This window comes from Lynx canadensis, chromosome C2 (genome assembly GCF_007474595.2).
Source record: "Lynx canadensis isolate LIC74 chromosome C2, mLynCan4.pri.v2, whole genome shotgun sequence".
Taxonomy (NCBI): Eukaryota; Metazoa; Chordata; class Mammalia; order Carnivora; family Felidae; genus Lynx; species Lynx canadensis.
Window position 1 is genome coordinate 27,031,270 of NC_044311.2, and position 26,530 is coordinate 27,057,799.

A 26,530-nucleotide genomic window follows, 5' to 3' on the forward strand; every position below is an offset into this window, starting at 1 on the left:
CCACTGTCAGTTTGGAGCCTAATGTGGGGCTTGAACTCACAGACTATGAGATCACGACCTGAGCTGAAATCAAGAGTTGGATGCCTGAGTCATCCAGGTGCCCCTTGTTGTCTTTTTGATTTTAGGCATTCTAGTAGATGTGAAGTGGTATCTCATTATGGTTTTGATGTGTATTTTCCTCATGACTAATGATTGAAGATCTTCTCGTGTGCTTATTGATCATTTGTATATCTACTTTGTAGAAATATATATTCAGATCTTTTACTCATTTTAAAGTTGAGTTATGTCTTCTTATTACTGAATTGTAATATATTTGCAAATATTTTCTCTCATAGTGTGGGTTGTCTTTTTCACTTTCTTGATGGTGTCCTTTGCAGCACAAAAGTTTTAAATTTTGATGATGTTCAGTCTTTTTGTTTCTTGTGCTTTTGGTGTCATGTCTAGGAAACCTTGGTCAAGATTTAAGCCCATGTTTTATTCTAAGAGTTTAATAGTTCAAGTCCTCACATTTAGGTCTTTGATCCATTTTGAGTTAATCTCCATATATTGTGTGAGGGAGGGGTCCAGCTTTATAGAGTACTTTTTTGTGTGCATATCCGGTTGTCACAGCACCATTTGTTACAAAGAATATTCTAATATTCTTTACCATGTGAATAGCATTACTATTTAGTATGTAAACAAGCTAGGAATCTAGTGTAGTTCTTCAGTGTATGTATCTAGTTCATCATCATGTACTGTTATTTTTACCTCTACATCTGTTCTGCACCCCACCACCCATGTCCAAGCTACGTTTATCTCTTATTTAGATGTATGTAATAGTGTCCAAACTGGTATATTTTCACTACTTATATTCTGTGTGTGTGTGTGTGTGTGTGTGTGTGTGTGTGTGTTTTCCTCCCAGCTGTGTATTTTATTTATTTATTTATTTATTTATTTATTTATTTATTATTTTATTTATCTATTTTTAAGACTACAGTGCAAAGTCTTCCTTTTCCTCTTAGGATTAAGACAGAAATTCTATAATATGACCCATGAGGCACTGTAGGATCCCCACCTACTTCTGTAGCTTATTTTTGCTTTATATGTCCTGATTTTTTTAATCCAGATAGTTCTTAGAATATTTCCATATGTTCCTTCCACTGCAGCTGCCAACATGTGTGCATCCTTCCCATGTTACTCTGCCTTCTCATCTGTAACTGTGGATGAACTGGTCCATTCCTTTATCTAAGACCAGTCCTCCTGCAAATATGTCAGATTCCATCCCCTCTCATTTAGTCAAGAGCATCACTTTATCAGTTGTCCCATGTCACTTCTGCATTACTAGTTTTTCTTCTATCAGATAATTCTGATCAAAATACAAACATGCAAACATTTCTCCCATTTTAAAAAAAGCCCCAACTCTTGGAACCTCTACTCCATTCTGGCTACGATAATCCCATTTCGCTGCTTCTTTTTACAGCAGAACTGGGAAGGATTATCTATACTTGGCTGTCTTCACCTTCTCTCCTGCTGTTTTCTCTGAACCCACTCCTGTCTGATTTTTGTGCATCACTACTCCACTGAAACCACTCTCTTTATTTATCTCTATGTTGCCAACTTCAGTGGTCAGTTGTCAGTCCTCACCTTCACTTTTCAGTGACATTCAGTCCAGCCATTAACACCACTTTGAAATACTCGTTTCACTTGACTTCTCTTGTGGTTCCCTTTTTACCTCACTGCTTGGTTCTTCTTTGTCTCTTTTCTTGGTTATTCTCATCTGTGATCACTATGTTGAGATAATGCCCTAGGGTCAGCCCATAGACCTCTTCCCTTTCTTCTGTGCCAGAGTGGTTTATTCTCAGTTTTAATACCGTTTATGTGCTCATGACTTACCCACATTGGTATCTTCAACCTGGACCTCTCCTGTATGTGCTCATACCCATCTACCTCCTGGACATTTCTAGTAGAGATAATAGTTCCTTTGCTTTTTTTTTTTTTTTTTTCAGGTCTCTGTGCCCAAATGTCACCTTACTAGAGAGGTCCTCCCCTCCACCCCTGTATACAATGAAGCAACTCCTCCCTTATCCTTCTGGAGCATTTATTGTTTAATTCATTATTTGTAGTCTTTTGCTTCCAATTGGTATGTAGCTTCATGAGGCTGGAGTTCTTACATTTTTGGTCTGTTTTGTGTCCCCATTATTGGCAACATTGTGTGGCACATACAGGACCATTGATTAGATGTTTAAAGACTGAATGAGTAAATGAATAAATGCTGGTCTTCTTTTAGTACTCGTTCTTTAGTACTTCATTTTGCCATGCTCACCCCCCTTTCCTGGGAACTTTGCACATTCTTTTCCCTCTGCTCTTCCACTCCTTCCCTTAGGCAGCTTCTTGTCTTTCAGTTCTATAAGCATCACTTCCTTGTGAAAACTTCCCTGTCCCGATTGCAATCTCTGTGTAAGCTCTCATGCCCCTGGATGACTTCTCCTTCATAATAGCAGTCATTTGCCGTTTTCCATTTATTTGTGGTATTCTTTGATAACATTTGTCCCCTTTGTCCTCTCTCCTCCCCTTCAGGATGTTTTTGCTCATTGTTAATACTAAGGGCCTACCACAGAGTCAGATTCTCAATAAATGCAGTGTTGAAAGAGTAAGTGAATAAACAAAGTATTCTTATAAGCCATAGAAGTAATGATCCATTTGAACTACTAAATATAACATTTGCTTAAAAGAAAATAGGATTAAAATTCAATAATATCCATAATTGTAGGTTGACATAGAATCCAGTAAGCATAAATATAGATGAGATTTCTGCTTTTGGCCAAGAATTTCGTGCTATAGCCTCCTATTTCCTATATTCTTTCAGTGAAATCTGTCTTATCACATGGCTTTGCCAGAACACATCTAGTGCTCTTCATTCTAACTCCAGAAGTTGGTTGGCTGTAAACTTACCCTTTGGTTTTGGTGTTTCCCTCTTTCACATGGCAGCCAGCCCTTCATATATTTAAAGAGTTATTATCATGTCCCTTCAGTGTCTTACTCATTATTAAGTGAAACTCAGTTTCTTCTGTTGAGATTTTTCAACTCTTTTGGGCCCAGAGAATGCTCCTGAGGGATTTTATGTAGAGTATATTCCAACATAGACCCTGTCTTATGTAACAACTACCAAAGGATTACTTTAAAAAGATTTTATGAGAAGAGCTCTTGTACCACATGTTGGATGGCAATTTCTAAGATATCAGTGATAGAAAAGTATATTTTAATAGAAAAATTATTGCAAATCTAACTTTTATTTGCCATGATTGGTAATTTAGTTCTGGATTAAGCTAATTGTACTATTGAATATATATGTAAGTATTAAATACTTTTTGGAGAAAAATAGCTATTTCAGCACTTATTACTATTGGGTCAAGTGCTTTATTAATGGATGTAATCTTGACACAACTTTAGGCAGTATTATCCGTATTTTATATATGAAGAAACTGAGGTACAGGAATTTTAGAAATAAAGGATACTAGTCTCGTTGACATCACAGATAATGTAAATATACTTGATCCTTCTTAATTTTGCTTTAACATCTCACAAGATAAATAACCGCACCACACTGTTGTAGTTCTCATTGCTTTAAGAAGATTCTGGTTATTTTTGTAGGGTTTTTTCCAGTGTTTAATTTAAGGATGGTTCAATGAAATCTTTCCCTTGTCCCACTTTGTTTTATAGGTTTTGATATTCAGTGGTTCTGAAACGTTTGGAACTTTTAAGAAATTTCCAGTTTTTTCTCTAAGGTTTAAGCTTTCTTAATTATGTAAAAATATGCTTTAAATAATTTCAAGGCTTTGTTTTGTATGAAAGTAAGGTAATCTGTCTCCCAATTTCCTCAGAATTTTTAGTCACTAATATCTTATCATGAAAAGTAGAAAAATACTTCTGCTTCTTGCTTTAAAGTACTTAAACATTCAGCAGTGCCTTTTAATAAGTGAAATTAGAAAACATGTATTTGATTGTTCCAGAACTCAGTTACACTGAGTGAATACTTTTTTCCACAGCTATTTACTAATTTTTGGAGTAAGTGTAAAGATTCTATAATGACAGCACACAGGCCTCTGTTATTATCTTAAAATAATAGAAATTTAAAATTTTCTTTTTTGATCAGTGTCATTTGTTGTCTTAAAGAAGTGTTGTGTCAAAAAAATTTGGGGGGAATATTTTATCCTAAAAATGTTGATTATCCAAGGTTGAAGACATTCCATCTGAAAGCTTAGAGACTTGTGTCTTGGCAGTAAGATGATCACTTCACTTTCAGTATTCTAATCAGTGGAAGTATAGCAACTGAAAAGTTTTCTTCGCTAAAGTTTCACTTTTGTCTTACTTTCTCCTACTTATTCAAAACTTTTTGTCTATTAAGAATCTGTCAGCTTAGGACTCAAGACAAGTCTGGATTGGAGATTTATTTCTGGAAGTGTGTTAAATAAAAACTTTTCTCTAGATACTTGCTTATGAAGCTGCATGAAGTAGGTACCCTGGTTACCACCATCTCTGCTTGTTCACAGCCCCTTCACTAAACTGTGCATCCTCTGCTTGTCTGGTCTCTTTTCTTTGTTTTTCTGCTAGTTTGGGAATAGATTTTTAAATCTGACTTGCTGTCTTGGTGCTTATGTAGAGTAGATAGGTGTTTTTCTGGACAGTTAAGAAACAGGTACCCTAACAGGAATAGTTAAAATGGAGAAAGCTTAGCTGTTCTCAGTCTTTGCTGTTAAACATAATGAGTTTAGAGGATTATGACTACATGTAATTATTAGGATCTGCGAGACGGGACATCTGTTTTACTTTTTACTCATTACATTGGTATAAAAATAGCATCTTTTTTATTTAATGTGAAAATGATTTTGTGTTCTAGCTGGCACTGGTGGCTTAATTTTTGAAATGTGCTCTCTGGAAAAATAGCACATGGTTAATATAAAATTATCTTCTTAGAACTAGATACTTATTATTCTGAAAATGTTTTGTAACTGGAAACTAAGTTTCTGTGAACGTTTAGATTTTCATTTATTCTAGACTGCATTTGAATTTTTTCTGTATATTCAAATATTTTGCCTTTGTTTTCTTTGCTAGGTTGCACGTTTTCAAAAAATTCCTAATGCTGAAAATGAGACAATGATTCCTGTATTGACATCAAAAAAAGCAAGTGAATTACCAGTCAGCGAAGTTGCAAGCATTCTCCAAGTAAGTACTTGGTGGGAGGAAGGGAGTAGATAGTAAAATCAGTTGCTTATTAGACTCTATGGATAACTGCTGCCCAATAGAATTTTCTGTGATGAAGTAAATTTTCTGTGATGAAGTAAAGCCCATAAAAAACATGGGCTTTTATGTTCTACACTGTTCGAACAGTAGTCAATAGTTAAACATGATTACTGAGTACTGGAAGTGTGGATATTTAGATAAGGGACTGAATTTAATTTTATTTAATTTTCATTCATTAAAATTTAAATGGCTGCATGTAGCTAGTACCTGATTGGACAGTGCAACTTTAGGTCATTATCATTGCCAGGAACTATTAGTGCTGTGTAAGGATTAGTTGGATTATAAAATAATCAATTGTTAGCATAAGTAGAGTTAGGAGTTTATCATTTTTTTTAATAAGTATTTTCTGAAGTTAAGTAAAAGCCATGTACATGATAAGAGCTGCAAGTAAACCTTAACTGCTTATTTAATTTAATCTTTTCCTAGTTTTAAAAAGCACAATCTAATGTAACAGGAATATAGTTTTTTTAAATTTTTCCTTCGTAATTCATGTATTTAAATGATGGCATTAAAAACATGGGATATCCATTTTTTTCCAGGGTGGTTGTATTTATACTGTTTTAAAACCATGTATTTTAAATATTTTTAAGTGTTGCAAGACTCCGTTATTAAACTCTATTATAAAGCTTTTGGCCAGAGAAACTGATTATTTTAGGGATGAAAGTAATTTTATTCCTTAATGATAGCTATAATAAATCATGAGAGACAGTGACTCTTCTAAGGTTCACAGACCCAGTTCCAACATGGTGGCTGGGGGGTTGAGGGCAGGTTCTCCCACACATAACACAAAACAATTCTTGGACACTGAAGAATTCAGCTCTGTTCTGACAATATCTACTACCCAGAAATAACATCAGATTCCATAGGTTGAGTTCAGCCCTAGAACACTCTCATTCCTGACTTCAGAAGTCGGTCACAGACCCCAGGCTGTTATCTATGATCCTGACCTACCCACTTCAAATTAGAGGTTCTTCCTTAGGTTCATTTAATTTGCTAGAATGGCTCACAGAGCTCAGGGAAACACTTAGGTTTACCAGTTTATTAAAGGGATATGATAAAGGATAGAAATCAAGAGCAAGATGAAGACATAGTAGGTCTGGTATGGAGAAAGAGCCTGGAACTTCCATGCCCTCTACAGGTGTGTCACTCACCCCAGTCTCCATGTGTTCATCAGTCTGGAAGCTCCCCAAACCCAGCCCTTTGGGGCTTTTATGGAGGCTTCATTTCTTAGTCATGATTGGCTAAGTCATTCACCCTTGACTGATTCAACCTCCATCTTCTCTCTCTTCCCCAGAGGTGAGGGAGGATGGTGGTGGGGGTTCTAGGACTGAAAGTTCTAACTTTCTAGTCACATGGTTTGTCTTCTTAGCTACCAGCTGCTGCTTTTAGGTGAGGTTCAAAAGTGACCTTCATTAACCTAACAGAAGACACCTTTATTGCCATCATTGCAGGAAATTCCTAGGGTTTTAGGAGCTGAGAGTCAGCAACCCTGGAGGAACACCAGATACAACTGAGAAATATGTTTTGGTCATCTGAATGACCAGATGCGTATATACTTCTTATAAATCACAATAGCACAGTGACTGAAGAATGTAGGTGGTGTTCATAGAACATAATTATTTTCACTAATTTAGGAACCACAAATTATCTGTTTGAAATAATTATACAGTCCAGGAGCAAAAGTAATACCAACCTGCGGGTTTTGTTAGGCTCAGAGAACAAGAAAGGCAGTTATGGTCCTTTGAATGTTTTTTTGGAGAAACTAATTTTAGAAAATAGAATAAAGCAAAGAAAGTTCATTCAAATGTGTATATATTTCACTTTCTCTAAGTTTTGCGGCTGGTTTTTGTTATTCCCCTTTTCCCAGAGAGAATCGTTAAGTTTGTTTACTAAACTTTGCCTTGTTGCTTATAGAATTTTTTAAAGTGCTAATATAATATTGTATGTTACTTGACTTCAATAAATTTTTTTTTTCATCAAGGTGTAATTTGCATGAAATACAATGTATCCATATTAAATGAACAGTTTGCATTTTGGCAAATGTAATCACCACCAGAATTAAGATATGGAACACTGTCATCACTCCTAGGAGTTCCTTCAGGTCCCTCAGCAGTTAATCTTTCTAAGTAGATTTTGTTTTTGGCCCCAAGCAATCACCGATAATGCTTTCTGTTACAACAGATTAGTTTTGACTGTTGTAGAAGTTCTTTTAAATGTGAACGTACAATATGTACATTTGTTTTTCTTTTTTGTCCTCTGCTAACATTTTCAGTAACTTGTATGTGTAAAATCTAATAGGCTGATCTTCAGAATGGTCTAAACAAATGTGAAGTAAGTCATAGGCGAGCCTTCCATGGCTGGAATGAGTTTGATATCAGTGAAGATGAGCCACTATGGAAGAAGTATATTTCTCAGGTGAGGTTTTTTTTAAATTTGTGCCTCTGCTGTGTAATTTACACGTATTTTTGTCAGTATAGTTGTTCACTTTTGTGATTTTTTTTTTTTTTTGGAAAAAGGAAATAATTTTTACAAACGTCTTTTACCTACATTTTTTTGTTAGTGTTTGTTGTTAAGTTGGAATTTCTATAATTTTTAATGTGCAAAGCTTTAAGAACCGAGGGACATATAACATGGAAGTGATACTATGAAGAGTAGTTGCCTTTACAGATGTCTACTTTATGCTTGTTTTATTATAAGGAATGCTAATATTTTTAAAAGTAATATGGCCATTTGGGAGTGCTTAAAAAAAGCTGAAGTCTGGGCCCTATGCCCAGAAATTCTGATTTAATTTGCCTGGTGTGAACCTGGGCATTTGGTAGAAGTTCTTCACATGATTTTGATGTGCAGCAGGGTTGGAACCACTGTGCCAGGGAATGGAGCCACATAGGTAGTGGGAGGTGATGGCATGTGATCTCAGAGCTGTGGTATCTAGGGGCTTGGGCTCTCCAGTGGGATGAATTCTTTGTAGCCTAGTTACTCTGCAACTATGATTAGTGATTGGCACCACTTTATCAGGGGAAGAGCTTCTGAACAGAAGCTTTTTCTCTTGCCAGAAGCTCTTGACATTTTTAGGGTGGCTCTGGTGCTTGGTCGTTTAAATGCTGCCTGGTTGGGTCCACGTGGTTCTGTTTCTTTAGATACTGTTGGCTCTTCTAGATAGATATCGGGAAAACCAGCACTGGGAAAATCTTAAGCTTCCGTGGAGTGGATTTTAATTGTCTGCTTTTAACTGACCAAGGGGTTATTCCTGTGGCATGTGGGTCAACCACCGAATTGTGATCTATGCTAATTTACTAAGTATAGGAATGTTTGAGTCTCATAATTTAGGTGTTCCTACTCAATGTTAACTTAAATCGTTATCTTCAAAATCATTTTTCACTTATTTTAGCCTTGGTAGAATTCAAACCAGCTATATTTATTAAAATAATATGCTAAAAATATGTGTGTACTATAAGGAATTGGTAAATTCTTAGTTTTAAGTATTGATATTTAATTTTCTTCTGAAAAGGAACTGTTATCAAGTGGTGACTTTTAAATAAGTAAATACTTTTTTTGTTAATTGAGGAGACATATAAAATCTCATTCAGATGTAGATTCCGTAATTTTCTAATCATGCCTCAGTAGTTTATTTTTATAAGCTTTTGTTGTGATGGAATACGACTGCCGTTCATATAAAACTGTTGAATTGCTGTTTGTTTTCACTTTCAGTTTAAAAATCCCCTTATTATGCTGCTTCTGGCTTCTGCAGTCATCAGTGTTTTAATGCATCAGTTTGATGATGCTGTCAGTATCACTGTGGTAAGAAAAAATATGTATATTTTTAAACTACTGGATAATCATTTAAATTAGGATTGGCTTTTATTTTGGAAAATGAATTGAGAAATGATTTAATGTTACTTCAGGATTTTTTGTTAATGTCCAAATTCTGCTTTTCGTTGCAACAATCTCAGATAATATTCAAGGTCTGTGATGGGCATGCATGAGAATTATTTAACAACCTTCTGATTTTACAGATATGAAATATCTTACAGTAATTTTCTGGTTAAAATTTCAATTTATTTTGCTTTCTAATTGAGAATGTTTTGACTAATTGTGAACTAAAGCCTGATGATTATGAAATTAAAAATATTACTTAACATGAACACTATATTTACTATGTAAGATTTTATTCTTTCTGGCTAAGCTCTTTTAGCTTTCATTGAAAGTTTCCTCTTCTTTTTTTTCTTGTCCTGTTTTATGGTAGTATAAAAATTTATAACAAGTACAAGCATTGATTAAAGCCAACCTGTTTGTGCTTAAGAACACAGTAGAAATTAATATAGAACTGCAATTCTTTTTTTTTTTTTAATGTTTATTTATCTATTTTGAGAGAGAGCAGGGGAGGGGCAGAGACAGAGAGAGAGAGAGAGAATCCCAAGCAGGCTTTGCAGTGTCAGCACAGAGCCCAGTGTAGGGCTCAATCCCATGAACCATGAGATCATGACCTAAGCTGAAATCAAGAGTTGGGCGCTTAACTGACTGAGCCACCCTGGTGCCTCTAGAGCTGCAGTTCTTAAACTCTTGTTTGTGGACTCTCAGGGGTCTCTCAGACCCTTTCAGGGAGCGTGCAAGGTCAAAACTATTTTCATAATACTAAAACATTTTTGCTATGGATATTTGCATCAATGGTGCAAAGCAGTGGCAGGTAAAACTATTAAGAGTGTTGGCTCAAGTTAAAATAATGGCACCAAACTATACTCGTAGTCATCGTTTTCTTTCGTTGTTTCTCTTAGGAGTGTTTTTGATAAAGCAGTAAAAATTAATTTCATTAAATCTTGACAGTTGAGTACATACCTTTTGAATATTCTATGTGATTGAATGGGAAATATGCATAAAGGACTTATGTATGTTGAAGTACGACGGTTGTGTCAGAAGGGCAGTTGTGGTGAGCTGACCTAGACTTTTATTAGAAAGAATGAATGATAGACAAACTATAGTTATTTTTTAAGTTTTTATTTTTATTTATTTTGAGAGCGAGACAGGCAGTGGGGGAGGAGGAGAGAGAGAATCCCTTTCTGCACTGTTAGTGTAGAGCCCCATGCGGGACTCGAACCCATAAAACCACAAGATCATGACCTTAGCCTAAACCGAGTTGGACGCTTAACCGACTGAGTCACCCAGGCACCCTGACAAGCTGTGGTTATTAAAACTTAGATAACTGGCATACTTTTTTTAAGGAGAGTGAGTGAAGTGAACCTGTCACTTCAAGAAAATAACTGACAGCATTTATTGCCAGTGATAAAATTCAAGCATTCAAGTGATAGAATTCTGCAGAATTATGAGTTACTATGTGCTAGATAGCTTCCTGATATTTAAGATTATTCTAATGAGATCAGTAGTGATTTCAATGCATATGATTTTTTTCTATTATGAAATGTGTCGTCACTTAAAGATTTGAATAACCAAGTGAATCAATATTTTCTAAATGACCAATGCAAGATGTTACAATATTTTCAGTGATAAAAGATCCTTTCAAAATGCAAAATAGATCAATAGATTTTACTATCATAGATTATGAAAAGTTCACTGAAGTAGTTTAGATTCCACATTGCAAATTACTTCTAAGTAACTAACACTTGTTTAATTATGGTATAGTAGCTAAGAGGAATATCCATGGTCATCTGAAAAAGCTTTTAAAATACTCCTTCCTTTTCCAGCAATATCTGTATGAGCCTAGGATTTCTTCATATATTTCATCCTAATCAACATATGATAATAGATTGAATGCAGAAGCAAATATGAGAGTCTACCTTTTTAAAAAATTATTTTTTCAAGATTAAAAAAATTTTTTTTATTCAACGTTTTATCTATTTTTGAGAGACAGAGAAAGACAGAGTACGAGCGGGGGATGGGTAGAGAGAGAGGAAGACACAGAATCCAAAGCAGGCTCCAGGCTCTGAGCCATGAGCACAGAGCCCAGAACGGGACTCAAACCCATGAACCATGAGATCATGACCTGAGCCGAAGTTGGACGCTTAATCGACTGAGCCACCCAGGCACCCTTAAAAAAATTATTATTGTTTATTTATCTTTGAGAGAGAGAGAGACATAGAGTGAGAGCGGGGGAGGGGCAGAGAGAGAAGGAGACACAGAATCCAGGCTCTACACGGGGCTCGAACTTACCAACCGTGAGATCGTGACCTGAGCCGAAGTCAGATGCTTAACCAACTGAGCCACCCACGTGCCCCTAGTTTTGTATTAAGGCAGACATTAAAGATAGAAAAATTGAAAACACTTCACTTTTCTCACAAATTGTTTTTATTTGGAAAAGCGTATTTTTTCATAAAAAATGTTATATGTGTTAACATGTGATAGGTTTATTACTTTTTAGATATAAGGAGACGTTAAAACTGAGTAGTTGAGAAAGTATTGATTATGACAAATGTCAATAGATTATAACCCACATAAACAAAAGCTGGCCTTCAGTTTGTAAGAGCGTATCTGGATCTTGAGATCAAATTTGAGAAGCTTTCCTAGGGAACGCAAGCCACTGTCAGCTATCAGTCTTTTCCCCCAAGGCAAAGTTGTGATTTCTTCCCCAGTTGATCTCCATGCTTAGAGTCTGGTATCTGGGGACTGCGGACAGAGTTAGAAAAAGTAAAACACCATAAACAGTTATTTCTGAAGTTAAAATGTGTCATTTAAAAGGTGGTTTCTTTGTTTTGTTTAGGCAATACTTATCGTCGTTACAGTTGCCTTTGTTCAGGTGAGTAGGCAGCCTACTTTGTCAACATGAAAATGGTATTTTAGTTAATTGCTTAAAAAAAACCTAAGGTGGCTTATGGTAAAATCTGTGGTTACTGGGAGATGATAATATTGGGCAGAACAATTTATTGTTTTTGAAATGATTTCAGAAACCGTCAACTCCCCAAGGAGATTTGTGGGACTAACTTAACTGCTTTGATTTAGATAGTAGCATGAAAAAAGTGTAGCTTTTTATTTGACAAAGTTAAAGGTAATTGAAGCAGATGGAAACAAAGAGCACAGTAATAGAAATAAAATCTAGCAACAGGTTTAAAAACTCTTTACAATTAGAAAATTGGGCCAGGGGTTAAATTCTTCATTTCCTCCACAGAAAGAACATTCTGATCTGGATCAAACTTCCTATTCAGCATAGACATTGAAATAGTAAATAAAACATGATGAAGAACCCCTTTTAAAAATGAATGTGAATGATGTGGAGATGATGTCAGGATTTTTATTGTAAGTGTAGGCATAGATAAAAATGTAGGCTTTTATGTTTAATATCTGATAACTTCATATTTTAGAACAGTGTTGGCAAGACTCATTAAAGGTTTTAAAGCATAGTTAAAGGATTAGAATAGAAGGATTATTCTAGTTTAGGGAAAATGTAATATATGATATTCAAGTTCATGTTGTTTTGAATCTTCAGACTATTTTAAGTGAATGTGGTTATTTTCCTATGTACGGTTAGTTCCTTGGGTATTTAGTATCATTATCCAGGCTTCCTATGGCAATCTCTAATTTAGTAAGTTCTTAGTTTTACAGTAATCCTCTTTAGAAAAGTTAGTTGGAATCAGATTATCTGTAGCAAATTTGTAGCTCCATCAGTGGACCTTCAGGGATTCTGTTTCCAGGGAATCATCTTGCTTAGAACAGATAAAAGTTGCCTTGGGGAGGTGGAGCTAGTCTAGCAGAGGTCATTCCAGGCTGGTCGTCCTTCAAGGCATCTCTTCATTCAGCCATATGGGTGGTACTACCCACTTGACCAGTAACCGGAACCTTTTGCATCTCTAATAACGCTTAAGAAATATGGAGTGACTTTCTGCAGAAGGATTCCTACGGTATTATTACTATGTATAGGAAGACTGTAGTAAGTTGTTCTGTTGGCACACAGAAAATGCCTACCTCAGAAAACCCCACAAAATTGCGATTTTAACATAGTGTGGAATTTTCCACAAAGATAGTGTGTTATATACACTGTGAATGCAGTGGCAGAAACTGCTAATATCTTGGTGGTAGGTTCATTTGATGGAAAACTCAAGAAAAAATCCAAAACATTTATGAAAAGCCCAGTTTCATTATACAGATATGAGCCTTTTACCCAAATGTACCTTGAAACCAACAAAATATTGTATAAACAGAAGTTAAAACCCCTCTCTAAAAATATCCTATTTGTTGCCAGTTGAACTTATTATAATGCTTTGTCAGAAAACTACCAAACTCTATCTGAAATTGTTAATGCTATATCTTATTTAGTATTTGTGTTTTATGTTTTCTAGGAGAGTACTTTTATGTTTTTATATTTACTCCTTTTTCCCTGTCTTTTTCAAATCTCCATTTCTCACCGCATTGTATACCCTCATAGCCATGAAAATAGCTGATTGTTTTATATAGTCACACATTGATGCCACCTTACAATAAATTGAAAATATAACTTTTAAGTGTTCATTAGAGATGGCTGTCAGGTTTTTGGTGATGTGTTAAATGGTCATTTTGATATAGAAGTATCTCTGTAGCTGTAGGGAGTAAAGCCTAAGAAGTCTGAAAGGGGAGGTAAAGATTGGGCAGCTTCTATGTCCTTTATTACTAGGATCTAGAATTGGTGTTTTCTACCCTTCTGTGGAACTTTTGGGTAAAACTTTCAAATTCCTTAATATCCTTGTTACAGTTGGGGGGGTATCTTACAATTTATAAATCCATATTTATGGATTTACGTTACTCACACTTGTTCCTCTTGTCTAGGTGAATACTGATTTAATCCTGTTATTCTTACACAGCTTTGTATTTTCTACTTGAAAAAGTTTGTGATGGCTGTGAAGTTTTGATTAGTATTAGCACTGCAGTCGTTTCAGAGCACTCCCTTCTCCCTTCTTAAACTTAGATCAAAAGATTGGTGTGCTCAGTGTAGAAGGAGACAAAAATAGCAGTGATGTTGGGTAAAGCAAGACTGCCCCTGGAAATGTGGACTAAATAGTATGGTGAGGGGAGGGATGTCTCTGACCCTCAGTTTTGATTATATGGACAGAGGAAGGCTGGAGCATCACAGAGTAAGGGCTTCTGAGAATGTTCCCTTTTGGATAATTCAGGGTGATGGCAAAGGTGTCTGTCAAAGTAATGCCAGCCGCAACTAACTCTTACGGAACAGATGTTCTTTCTAAGCAAACTTACTCCATAAACCTCTGCAGTTAGCATGTGTTTAAATCCTCAAAGCAGATGTTGCTTGCAGTTAATTGTCTTTGACTTCTTAGTCATTAAACACTAAAAGTAAAATTATCTTAATCCTGAGGTTCAATGATCTTAACTTTTAATGACTGAAAATTATATACTCTTTGGACACACTAATGAGTATTGTTCATTTTCTTATAAATAAACTGACCTAGGTTTCATATTGAATATTAACATATAAAATTGGGAATATTTAATTATCAAAATTGTTTGGTCACTATAATTTAACATTTAGTAAGGGACAAGCTTTCATGTGTTAGGAATATAAAAGCAAGTAAAGGAAAAGGTAAGAACTGGGGGAAGTTTTTAAAAAATGAGATTAATATTTACTTAAGTCTAACATGAAACATGTACATAGGAACATATGTGTTTGTATTTCTTTATAAATGTTTTCTCTTAATATTATGTTCTATTTTTTTTTTTATAAATAGGAATATCGTTCAGAAAAATCTCTTGAAGAACTGAGTAAACTTATGCCACCAGAATGCCATTGGTATGATTCTTGTTTCTGATATGTTCTTTTTTTTTAATTAAAAAATTAAAAAGAAATGTTTATTTTTGAGAGAGAGAAAGAGTGTATACAAGCTGGGGAGGGGCACAGAGAGAGAGAGAGAGAGACAGGGAGGGAGTCGCAGAATCCGAAGCAGGTTCCAGGCTTTGAGCTGTCAGTGCAGAGCTGGACACGTCGTTCACACCCACGAATGGTGAGATCATGACCTGAGCCGAAGTTGGATGCTTAACTGACTGAAACACCCAGGTGCCCCTCTTTTTTTTCACTTGAAGTATAATTAACATACAGTGTTATATTAGTTTCAAGTGTATGATGATTCAACAGGTTTATACATTACTCAGTACTCATCATGTAAGGTACTCTTAATCCCCTTTATCTATTTCACCCTTAACCTCACCCATCTTCCCTCTGGTGGTCACCAACTTGTTCTCAGTATTTAAGAGTCTGTTTTGTTTTGTTTTTGTCTCTTTTTTCTTTGTTCATCAGTTTTGCTTCTTGAATTCCACATATGAGTGAAATCATATGGTATTTGTCTTTCTCAGACTTATTTCACTTAGCATTACATCCTCTAGATCCATCCATGTTGCAAATGGTGAAATCTCACTCTTTTTTATGGCTGAGTAATATTCCAGCGCGTGTGTGTGCGTACATATGTGTATGTACATGCCACATCTTTATCCATTCATCTGTAGATGGACACTTGGGTTGCTTCCATATCTTGGCTGTTGCAGATAGTGCTGCAATAAACAGGCATGCATATATCTTTTTGAATTAGTGTTTTCATTTTCTTTGGGTAAATACCTAGTAGTAGAATTACTGGATCATATGGTAATTCTATTTTTTAATTTTTTGAGGAACCTCCATACTGGTTTCCACAGTGGCAGCACCAGTTTGCATTCCTACCAACAGTGCGTGAGGGTTCCTTCTTCTTTGCATGCTCACCAGCGCTTATTGTTTCTTGTCTTTTTGATTGTAGCCATTCTCATGGATGTAAAGTGATACCTTACTGTGTGTTTCTTTTCTAAGTTTACTTATTTTGAGAGATCGCGAGAGCGGGTGTATGTGCAAATGGGGAGGAGCAGAGAGAGATGGAGAGAGAGAGAAAATCCCAGGCAGGCTCCATACTGCCAGTGCGGAGCCCAGTGTGGGACTTGAACTCATGAAACATAAGATCATGACCTGAGCCGAAATCAAGAGTTGGGTGCTTAATCAACTGAGCCACCGAGGGACCCTGCTTATTATGGTTTTGATTTGCATTTCCCTGATGATTAGTGATGTTGAGCATCTTCTCATGTGTCTGTTGTCATCTGTTTGCCTTCTTTGGAAAACTGTCTATTTATTCTTCTGCCCATTTTTAATTGGATTATTTGTGGGGTTTTTTTGGTTGAGGTGTATAAGTTCTTTATATATTTTGGATATTAATCCTTTATTCGATATATTATTTGCAAATATCTTCTCCATTCAGTAGGTTGCTGTTTTGTTTTTTTGATGGTTTTCTTTGCTGTGCATAAGCTTTTTATTTTGGTGTAGTCCCAATAGTTAATTTTTGCTTTTGTTTCCCTTGCCTGAGGAAACATTTAGAAAATTGTTTCTATGGCAGAGGCCAAAGAAATTGCTGCCTGTGTTTTATTCTAGGAGTTTTATAGTTTTAGGTCTTAGATTTAGGTCTTTAATCCATTTTGAGTTTATTTTTATTTATGGTCTAAGAAAGTGGTCTAGTTTCATTCTTTTACATGTAGCTCTCCAGTTTTACCATTACCTGTTTGTTGAAGAGACTGTCTTTCCCCCATTTTATCTTCTTGCCTCTTTTGTTGTAGATTAATTGACCATATAAGTGTGGGTTTATCTCTGGGCTTTCTTATCCTGTGCCATTGGTCTGTGTCTGTCTTCTCATTTGTATCAGCTTCAGTTTCTTTCATCAGTGTGTTACAATTTTTAGAGTGTAGATCTTTCACTTCTATGGTTAAGGTTATTATTGCTAGGTATTTTATTCTTGTTGATGCAGCTGTAAATGGGATTGTTTTCTGTTTCTGCTATTTCCTTATTAGTGTATAGAAATGCAACAGATTACTGTATATTAATTTTGTATCTTGTGCCTTGACTGAATTCATTATCAGTTCCAGTATTTTTTTTTTTAAATGTTAATTTATTTGTTTTGAGAAAGAGAGAGAGCATGCAAGCAGGGGAGGGGCAGAGAGAGAAAATCCCAAGCAGGCTCTGTTCTGTGAGCTTGGAGCCTGACGTGGGGCTTGATCCCACAAACTATGAGATGATGACCTAAGATAAAGTCAAGATTTGGATGCTTAACTGACTGAACCATCCAGGTGTTCCCAGTTCCAGTAGTTTATAGGTGGACTCTGTATGGTTTCCTGTATATAATAACTTGTCATCTGCAAATAGTGACAGTTTTATTTCCTCCATACCAATTTGGATGCCTTTTATTTCTTTTTCTTGTCTGATTGCTGTGGTGAGAACTTTCAGTACTATGTTGAATAAAAGTGGTGAGAGTGGACATCCTTGATTTGTTCCTGATCTTCGAGGAAAAGGTCTCAGTTTTTCACCATTGAGTATGGTGTTAGCTGTGGGTTTTTCATATATGGCCTTTGTTAATGTTAATGTGTCTTCACTCTAAACCTCCTTTTTGAGGTTTTTGTCACAAGTAGGTTGTTAAATACTTATTTTGCATCTGTTGAGATCATTATATGGTTCTTACCCTTTCTCTTGTTAATGTGATGCATCATGTTGATTGATTTGAAAACATTGAACCACTCTTGCATCCCTGGAATAAATCCCACTTGATTGTGGCGAAGGATATTTTTAATGTGTTGTTGGATTTGGTTTGCTTATATTTTGTTGAGGATCTTACATCTGTGTTCATCAGAGATATTGGCCTGTAGTTTTTGTTTTTTGTAGTGTCTTTATCTGGTTTTAGTGTCAGGATGATGCTGACCTTATAGGATGAACCTGAAAGCTTTTCTTTCTCTTCTATGTTTTTGGAATTGTTTGAGAAGAATAGGTATTAACTCTTTCTTTCTTTCTTTCTTTTTATGTTTTGTTTATTTATTCTTGAGAGAGAGAAACAGCGTGAGCAAGGGAGGGGCAGAGCGAGAGAGGAACACAGAGTCTGAAGCCCACTCTAGGCTCTGAGCTGTCAGCACAGAGCCCGATGTGGGGCTCAAACTCACGAACCGTGAGATCATGACCTGAGCCGAAGTTGGACGCTTAACCAACAGAGCCACCCAGGCAGGACCCTTCAACTCTTCTTTAAATACTTGGTAGAATTCCCCTGTGAAGCTCTCCGGTCCTGGACTTTTATTTGTTGGGAATGTTTTGATTACTGATTCAATTTCATTGTTAGTAATCAGTCTGTTTAAATTTTCTTTGTTTCTGATTGAGTCTTGGAAGGTTATATGTTTCTAGGAGTTTATCCATTTCTTCAACGTTGTCCAGTTTGTTGGCATATATTGTGTCATAATATTCTCTTATAGTCCTTTGTAATTCTGTGGTGTCAGTTGTTATTTTTCCTACTTCATTTCTCATTTTATTTACTTGAGTCCTCCTGAGGAATCTGGCTAAAGGTTTTATCAATTTTGTTGATCTTCTCAAAGAACTGGCTCCTGGTTTTATTGATCTGTTCTATTGTTTTTTTGGTCTCCATTTAATTTATTTGTGCTCTAATGTTTATTATTTTGTTTCTTCTGCTGGCTCTAGGCTTTGTACTTCTTTTTCCAGCTTCTTTAGGTTTATTTGAGATTTTTCTTGTTTATTGAGATAGACCTATATTGCTATAAACTTCCCTCATAGAACAGTTTTTGCTATATCTCAAAGATTTTGGACCATTGATTTTTTTTAGAAAACCAGTAACGAAACAGTGGCTTTGAATGACACATTAGACCAGATGGACCTAATAGATATATTCAGAACATTCCATCCAAAAATAGTGGATTGCAGATTCTGTTCAAGTACACAGATAACATTCTTCAGAATAGACCACATATTAGGCCACAAAACAAGCCTCAATAAACTAAAAAAGATTGAAATCATATTATGCATCTTTTCTGACCACAGTGGTCTGAAACTAGAAATCATAAGAAAAAATCTGGCAAGAACACAAATACATGGAAGCTACATGACATGCTACTAAAGAATGGGCCAAGCAAAAAATCCAAGAGGAAATAAAAAAATACATGGAGACAAATGAAAATGGATTTTCACTCTTAGAAATTGACTGTGAGTAGTATAGTATACCTTTTGGCACCAGATGTGTCTGACAATAAGGTAGAAATGGTTAATCTAACATGAAAACTTCATGTTCTGTTCAGTGTAGCAAGTTGTAATATTACAACTTTAAAGTACTAATATTGAGATTCTTGAGACATGGATTTATTCAACAGAGTTGTTTTTGTGTGAGACTGTGTGCTAAGCACTGTCATGGGTGCAGTAATGCTCAGTCAGACTCAGATGAATAAGAAGATTGCTTCAGTTTTCACATCTTACATTTGGACAATAACTGGTCACTTTTTCTAGTGCTTTTTTTTGTCATGTGAACATCTTCATTACCAAGAGTAGAAAGATAATTATTTTGTGGTTTCTTATATTTGACTTACCTTCTTTGAAGTAGTAATACTACAATATATTTTTCCTTAGGCAAGCCCACTAGAATCATTTTATGTAAGTGGCATGGCTTTCTTTTTTCAGCCATGGTTGTTTCTGTTTCATATTGCAGTGTGCGTGAAGGAAAATTGGAACATACGCTGGCTCGAGACTTGGTTCCAGGTGATACAGTTTACCTTTCTGTTGGGGACAGAGTTCCTGCTGACTTACGTTTGTTTGAGGTAAGTTTGGTGTTTTAGTTTCTTTGGTCTGCTATAACAAAATACTACAGACTGGGTCACTTATAAACAACAGACAATTATTTCTCATCGTTCTGGAGGCTGGGAAATCCATGATCAGCGGGCCAGCCCAGTTGCATTCTGGTGAGGGCCATCTTTTTGGTTCATAGCTGGTGCCTTCTCTCTGTCCTCACATGGTGGCAGCAGTGAGGGAGCTCTGTGAAGTCTCTTTTATAAGAACACTAATCCCATTCATGAGAGCTCCACCCTCATTTTAGCACATCTGAAAAGTCACACCTCCTAATACCTCATGTTTGAGAGTTAGTATTTCAATATATAAAGTTGGGAAGGACACAGATATTCAGACCATAGCATTTGGTGATCTGTGTGTGAGCAGAGCAAATACTTGGATGTAGATTAAAGGATAGACATTAGTAGTTGTAAGAATTCATAGTTGGGGTACCTGGGTAGCTCAGTCAGTTGAGTGTCCGACTCTTAATTTTGGCTTAGGTTATGATCCAAGTGTTGTGGGATTGAGTCCTGGGTCCAACTCTGCTTAAGATTCATTCTCTCCCTCCCTCTGTCTCCCTCCCTCCTCCCTCCCTTCCTCTCTCTCTCCCTTTCCCCCTCTATGTCTCTCTCCCCCTCTCTCTTGGTATCTAAAAAATATTAATATATAGTTAATTTGCACATTTGGTTTTCGAGTTTAAAAAATGAGATATATAACATGTTTTCTTAAAATACATGTGTCTTAACCACAGAGTCTTTTGAGGTGTCCATTAGTGAATCAGCTGATCATTACGGAAATGTGTGTTAGGCCTTGTGGGAGAAACAAAGATGATGTAATGAATTCTTGTGATCAGGGAGTATACTATTTGTGTACATAAACCACTCACCATAAAATAAGGTAGAACCTGGTAAGTGACTAAGAGAAGTACAAAGTATGGAGTGTGAAAATTTAGAGAAGGGAGTGGTTACTTCTGATTTCAGTCAAGTCAGATAATGCTTCAGACAACATGGCTTTGGTGGTGAGAATTGAAGGGTAGTACTGCCCAGAGATGACGAAGACAATGAAGCAGCAGTATTCAGATCACTGGGAATGTCCCAGTGTGTAGGACCAGGCTAGAATATGTTAAGGGTAGAAAATGTATGGTGGAATAAGATTCAGGGGACCTTGGATGCAAAGCTCTACTTCAGATTTTATTGATTAGGGATTAGCTTCCAAGGTATAATGCAGCCAGCAAATAATCTTGCCCTTAATCTGGCTGCAGTATGTAGAATAGATTGATGGGCTAGAAAATAGAGTTTGGCACCTAGTGTAAGAGGCCTTTATAGCCTATTAGCATGCCAGTCTCATCTACTTTTGGAATAAACAGGCTGTTCATTAACACTTATAGAGCTGTCAGTCTTTTGAGTACTTATAGTATCCCCAAATTTGAGTGTTCTCAGAGGTAAGAAAGCCTGAAGAACCTTTTTGAACTAGAGTAAGAACAGACTTCATTTAATCCTGGAGTAATGGTCTTTTTTTCAAATACTTAAAATTTTTCCTTAAGAAGATACCATACTGCTTTAATTGGTGAGTGGAAATAATTGATAGCAAGTATAGGGAATGTTGTGAATTTTGCTTTATTTCTGCCCTTAGTTTATCTTTTTATGTTACATCTGTTTGTACTCATTTCTTCTTTCTGTCTTCTATCCTTAATACCTAGTTTATGACAAGACCTTGGATTATTCTTCCTTAGAGATATGGTAGGCCTGTCATTTGATATAAATCATTTTCCCTTTCCCCAAAGGGTCCTAATTTGAATTCGTGGAGCTTATGTCCAGAAGCACTTGAGTGCTTCTCTTCCAGTTGAGAAGCAGACCTCCTCAGTGGGATAGTCAGAAGATGGTGTTTCCCAATGTTTGAACATTTTGAGCGGTATAATGACATAGCAACTTCAAAACACCATTTGACTTGATAAAGTATTTTAGGGTTTTTACTGAAATAAGGGTTAATTGATCTAAGAATTATTTCAAATTTTATGTGCAAGTAGGAAAAAAACTAGTCAAGAGTTCTGGATTAGTATGTATTTTATCCGCTCAGCAAATATACTTTGAAGACTTATTGTGAGTTCGTTAAGGGAGATTTTGACATTCTTAAAGTTTGATGTAACAATTGAAAGCATATGCTTTGTGGAGTAATTTGTTGTTAAATGTTTTCCCCCAATCTGTTAACTTTTCAGACACTTTCATTAGCACATATTTGATTTGGCAGTGCTATATATAGTTAGGTTGATTTTCTTCTAGTTAATCCATGTTTATGTATATAGTTGAACATCTCTGAATCCTTTATCACTTTTCTGCCCTACTCAATTTACCTATAACCTTGGTACCTCAAGCAGACTTCTAACAATTTTCTAAAAAGATTTGAAACTTTTGTGTTGCTTCTGGATTTAAACATATTAACCTACAACATAATAAGGCTGTTGAGGTCAGTTCTTCTGGCCACTGAGGCTATTTTCGGAATTAAGTTGGCTTTTTGGAGTGTTATTTGCTGAATTAGGCTATGGCGATCTTTGGATGGTTTTTTAAGGCTACCTGGTCATTTGTTTGATATTCTTATGTGAAATAAGCTCTTCATTAAGATTTAAAGGAAACCAAAAATTCAGTTACCTTGAGATACTATTAATTTCTCAAAATAAAACGTGGATTTCACTTTAGAAAAAGCAAACATCTGGACTTTTGCAGTAGAGTTCTCTTCTTGTGGGTGTGGTCTAAGACCAAGGTTGCCACTTTAGTGTTGTCATGCTGCTACTCTAGGGTCCCTGTCGTAAATTTTGATGGTTCAGATTTTGACTATAAATCTTGCCTGGGTGTTCAGTTGCATCTGGTCTGAATGTTCAGAGATTTGACTGCTATACAACTTTTATGTAGTATTACCTGTTTATAAGCTGTGTCTGAAGTCAGGTCAGGCTGCTATAATCAAATACCATAGACTGGACAGGTTGAGAGAGTGATTGCTCTCTCTCTTCCACTTCTTATAAAGCCACTAATCCCATTGTGAAGGCCTCATCCAGACGAGTTTATCTAGTCCTAATTACCTCCCAAGGTGATTGCCAAAATTGGAGATTAAAGCTTCAACATGAATTTTAGCAGGACATAATTCAGTCCATAGCAGTCTGAGACTACCATTTCTTTCTTTTGAAAGAAGATTAATATTGATAACTTAAGGCATTCTGTATTTTGTTTCTTGGCCTGCGTCATTTTCCATAACCAAGGAATGAGCCAGTATGTGTTGGTGGCACTAACCTTGTCGACTTAGCCTTAGAGTTACTCATGGAGCTGGGCCAGTAAAACTTAGAGAATTGAACTATGGGTATGTTTTTCAGTACTTTTCTGAGAGTTTTTATTTTAATGTTTAGTAGTATTTGAGAAGAGGCACCACTGGCCATTAATTGGTGGTAGTCAATGGAGTGGTCAGACAATGACTTTAGATGAAGGAGTCTTATAGACCATGTCTGCATAACAGTACATTTTGCCTTTCTGGAAACACAGCATATTTTTCTTACTGTTTCAGGTAAAGTCTGTATCAATATTTGAACAAAGAGTTCTTTGTAAGAGAAAACAATCTAAGAATCAGAGGAAAAGAGTTTCTTTTTCTATTGAAAATATTTTATCTCTGTCAGGTTTAACTTTCTAACTAGGCCCAAAATGTTGCCTGAAATGTAGCAAGATTTTCTTTTACTTGAAGTTCTACATGATTAAGTCCACTGACACTTTCTCTTGTGGCTCTTGTGCTCGTGATTAGCTTAGGTCATTCTTTGAAACTGTCTTCAAGATCTAGGTATTGGGTACAGTTGCCTTCTATTTTTGAACCCAGTTTTTGATATGCTGATTTTCTAAATGTATCAAACTATTTATTTATTTATTTATTTATTTATTTATTTATTTATCTATCTATCTATCTATCTATCTATTTATTTATTTTTATGTTTTTTAAATTTATTTTTGAGACAGAGAGAGACAGAGCATGAACAGGGGAGGGGCATAGAGACAGGGAGACACAGAATCCGAAGCAGGCTCCAGGCTCTGAGCTGTCAGCACAGAGCCCGACGTGGGGCTCGAACTCACAAACCGCGAGATCATGACCGGAGCTGAAGTCGGACGCTTAACCGACTGAGCCACCCAGGCCCCCCTGAATGTATCAAACTTTTTAAAGAGAACTACCACTTATATGCCCGAGAGCCAAGAATTAGCCATTTTTAGGACACTAGATTATCAGAGCAATTAAATCTCTGAAAGAGATCTCTATTCGGAGTCGTAGTCTACTGGGGCCATGGTCAGAAGTCCAAACTTAAAACAAGGCAGTTGGCATTATATAGTGAGCCTTTTAACCTCACGAATCCATATTCTTTCTTATAGAATAGCAGTTCAGCTCATTGAGTAGTTATTGGTGTCTTTATGATCGTTCCTCCCTGTTTCTCCTTTCCCAAGTAAAAAACAAAGATAATGAGCACAGATCTACTTTGGCTAACTACCAACTCAAGGAGTCAGAGATAGTCTCCTTGACTGCAACTTTACTTAGCTGTTATATCCTTTTCTGTAAAGCTCACACTCTTTCACATATTTTTGTTAACTACTAACAAGCACCTTCCTCTTTGTTGGCTAATTTCATTAGAAGAGCTTTCTGTGTTAGAGCATTCTGACTTCCTGAGTTGTAGAATAAATTTTCCATTTACTCAATGAAAGCCTTGATTTTCTGGTAAAACTCAATTCTAATATTGTTTGCTGTGCTTTTTCAAAAAAGGATCTTTTCAAACATTTGCTAGAATACAAACATGTCATGATATGTTAAATTTACTTATTTTGGTAATGAAGCTAATATAGGCAAATATAATCTCTCCCTTTGGATATCAGTCTGTGTTATGAGGTCATTTTAGTCATTCAGTAAATGTTTGAGTATTGTGTGTAGAACACTGTACCAGGCTTCAGGGCTTGGACTGAAAAAGGTACAGTTTTTGTCCTTTCTGCTGGGAGACCTCAACTTGCAAACAGTTGTGATTCAAAGAATAAAATGTGTCTTATGAAATGAATTGACTATGTGAGTTTAGGTAAGCCACTTAACTATTTTTAGGGTCTCAGTTTTCCAACTGTGACAGAGAGTTGCCCTAGGGCATTACATTTAAGAATCATCTGGGTTCTGTGCATCAGTACCCCAATGTTTATAGCAGCACTCTCAACAATAGCCAAATTATGGAAAGAGCCTAAATGTCCATCCACTGATGAATGGATAAAGAAATTATGGTTTATATACACAATGGAGTACTACGTGGCAATGAGAAAGAATGAAATACGGCCCTTTGTAGCAACATGGATGGAAGTGAAGAGTGTTATGCTAAGTGAAATAAGCCATACAGAGAAAGACAGATACCATATGTGTTCATTCTTATGTGGATCCTGAGAAACCTAACAGGAACCCATGGGGAGGGGAAGGAAAAAAAAAAAAAAAGAGGTTAGAGTGGAAGAGAGCCAAAGCATAAGAGACTCGTAAAAACTGAGAACAAACTGAGGGTTGATGGGGGGTGGGAGGGAGGGGAGGGTGGGTGATGGGTATTGAGGAGGGCACCTGTTGGGATGAGCACTGGGTGTTGTATGGAAACCAATTTGACAATAAACTTCATATATTGGAAAAAAAAAAAGAAGAATCATCTGGGTTCTGTTTTGGCAGCTCGGGTGTGGGTCCAATATTCTGCATTCTCTCTCTGTCTCTTTTTTTTTTTTTTTTGTCAAAATTTTATTTAGTTAAGTTAACATACAGTTTAATATTGTTTTCAGGAGTAGAATTCAGTGATTCATCGCTTAACATAGAACACCCAGTGCTCATCATAACAAGTTTCCTCCTCAATATCCATTGCCCATCTAGCCCATCCCTGCCCCTCCCCACCCCGCACCTTCCTGCACCAACCTTCAGTCTGTTCTCTATCTTTAAGAGTATCTTATGGTTAGTTTCTCTCTCTCTTCTCCCCCCTTACCTGTTTGTCTCTTAAATTCCACATATGAGTGAAATCATATAAGTTCTGCATGATTTGTCTTTGACTGACTTATTTTGCTTTGCATAAATACACTGTATCAATGTTGTTGCAAACGGCAACATTTCATTCTTTTTGATGGCTGAGTAATATTTCATTGTATGTATACCACATCTTTTTTATTCATTCACCAGTCAGTGGACATTTGGGCTCTTTCCATAGTTTGGCTGTTGTTGACACTGCTGCCTTAAACATCGGGGTGCATGTGCCCTTTGGGATCTGTATGTTTGTAGCCTTGGGGTAGATATGTAGTGCAACTGGTGGATTGTAGAGTACTTCTATTTTTAACTTTTTGAGGAACCTCCATACTGTTTTCCACAGTGGCTGTACCATTTTGCATTCCCACCAACAGTGTAAGAGGGTTCATTTTCTCCACATCCTTGCCAACACCTGTTGTTTCTTGTGTTGTTGATTTTAGCCATTCTGACAGGCGTGAGGTGGTATCTCATCATGGTTTTGATTTGTATTTCCCTGATGATGAGTGATGTTGAGCACAAGATCCTGCATTCGTAACTAGCATTTAGTCCAGCCCAAAGTGTTGGTCTATTTACCACGTATAAAAAGGTAAAAAAAAAAAAAACAAAACAACAAAAAACAACTTTATTGAG

At 36.2% G+C, this 26,530-nt stretch overlaps 1 protein-coding gene across 1 annotated transcript in view; it reads left to right on the top strand.

The window, feature by feature from the left end:
- The window catches only part of ATP2C1 (ATPase secretory pathway Ca2+ transporting 1), a 174,694-nt gene that overhangs the window by 73,407 nt on the left and 74,757 nt on the right, over nt 1-26,530 (top strand). The window contains exons 2-7 of the mRNA XM_030329618.1: nt 5,092-5,202; nt 7,579-7,695; nt 8,989-9,078; nt 11,990-12,025; nt 14,940-15,001; nt 19,746-19,854. Of these exons, the coding sequence (XP_030185478.1) occupies nt 5,092-5,202; nt 7,579-7,695; nt 8,989-9,078; nt 11,990-12,025; nt 14,940-15,001; nt 19,746-19,854 (525 nt within the window). The remainder of the gene's footprint in view (nt 1-5,091; nt 5,203-7,578; nt 7,696-8,988; nt 9,079-11,989; nt 12,026-14,939; nt 15,002-19,745; nt 19,855-26,530) is intronic.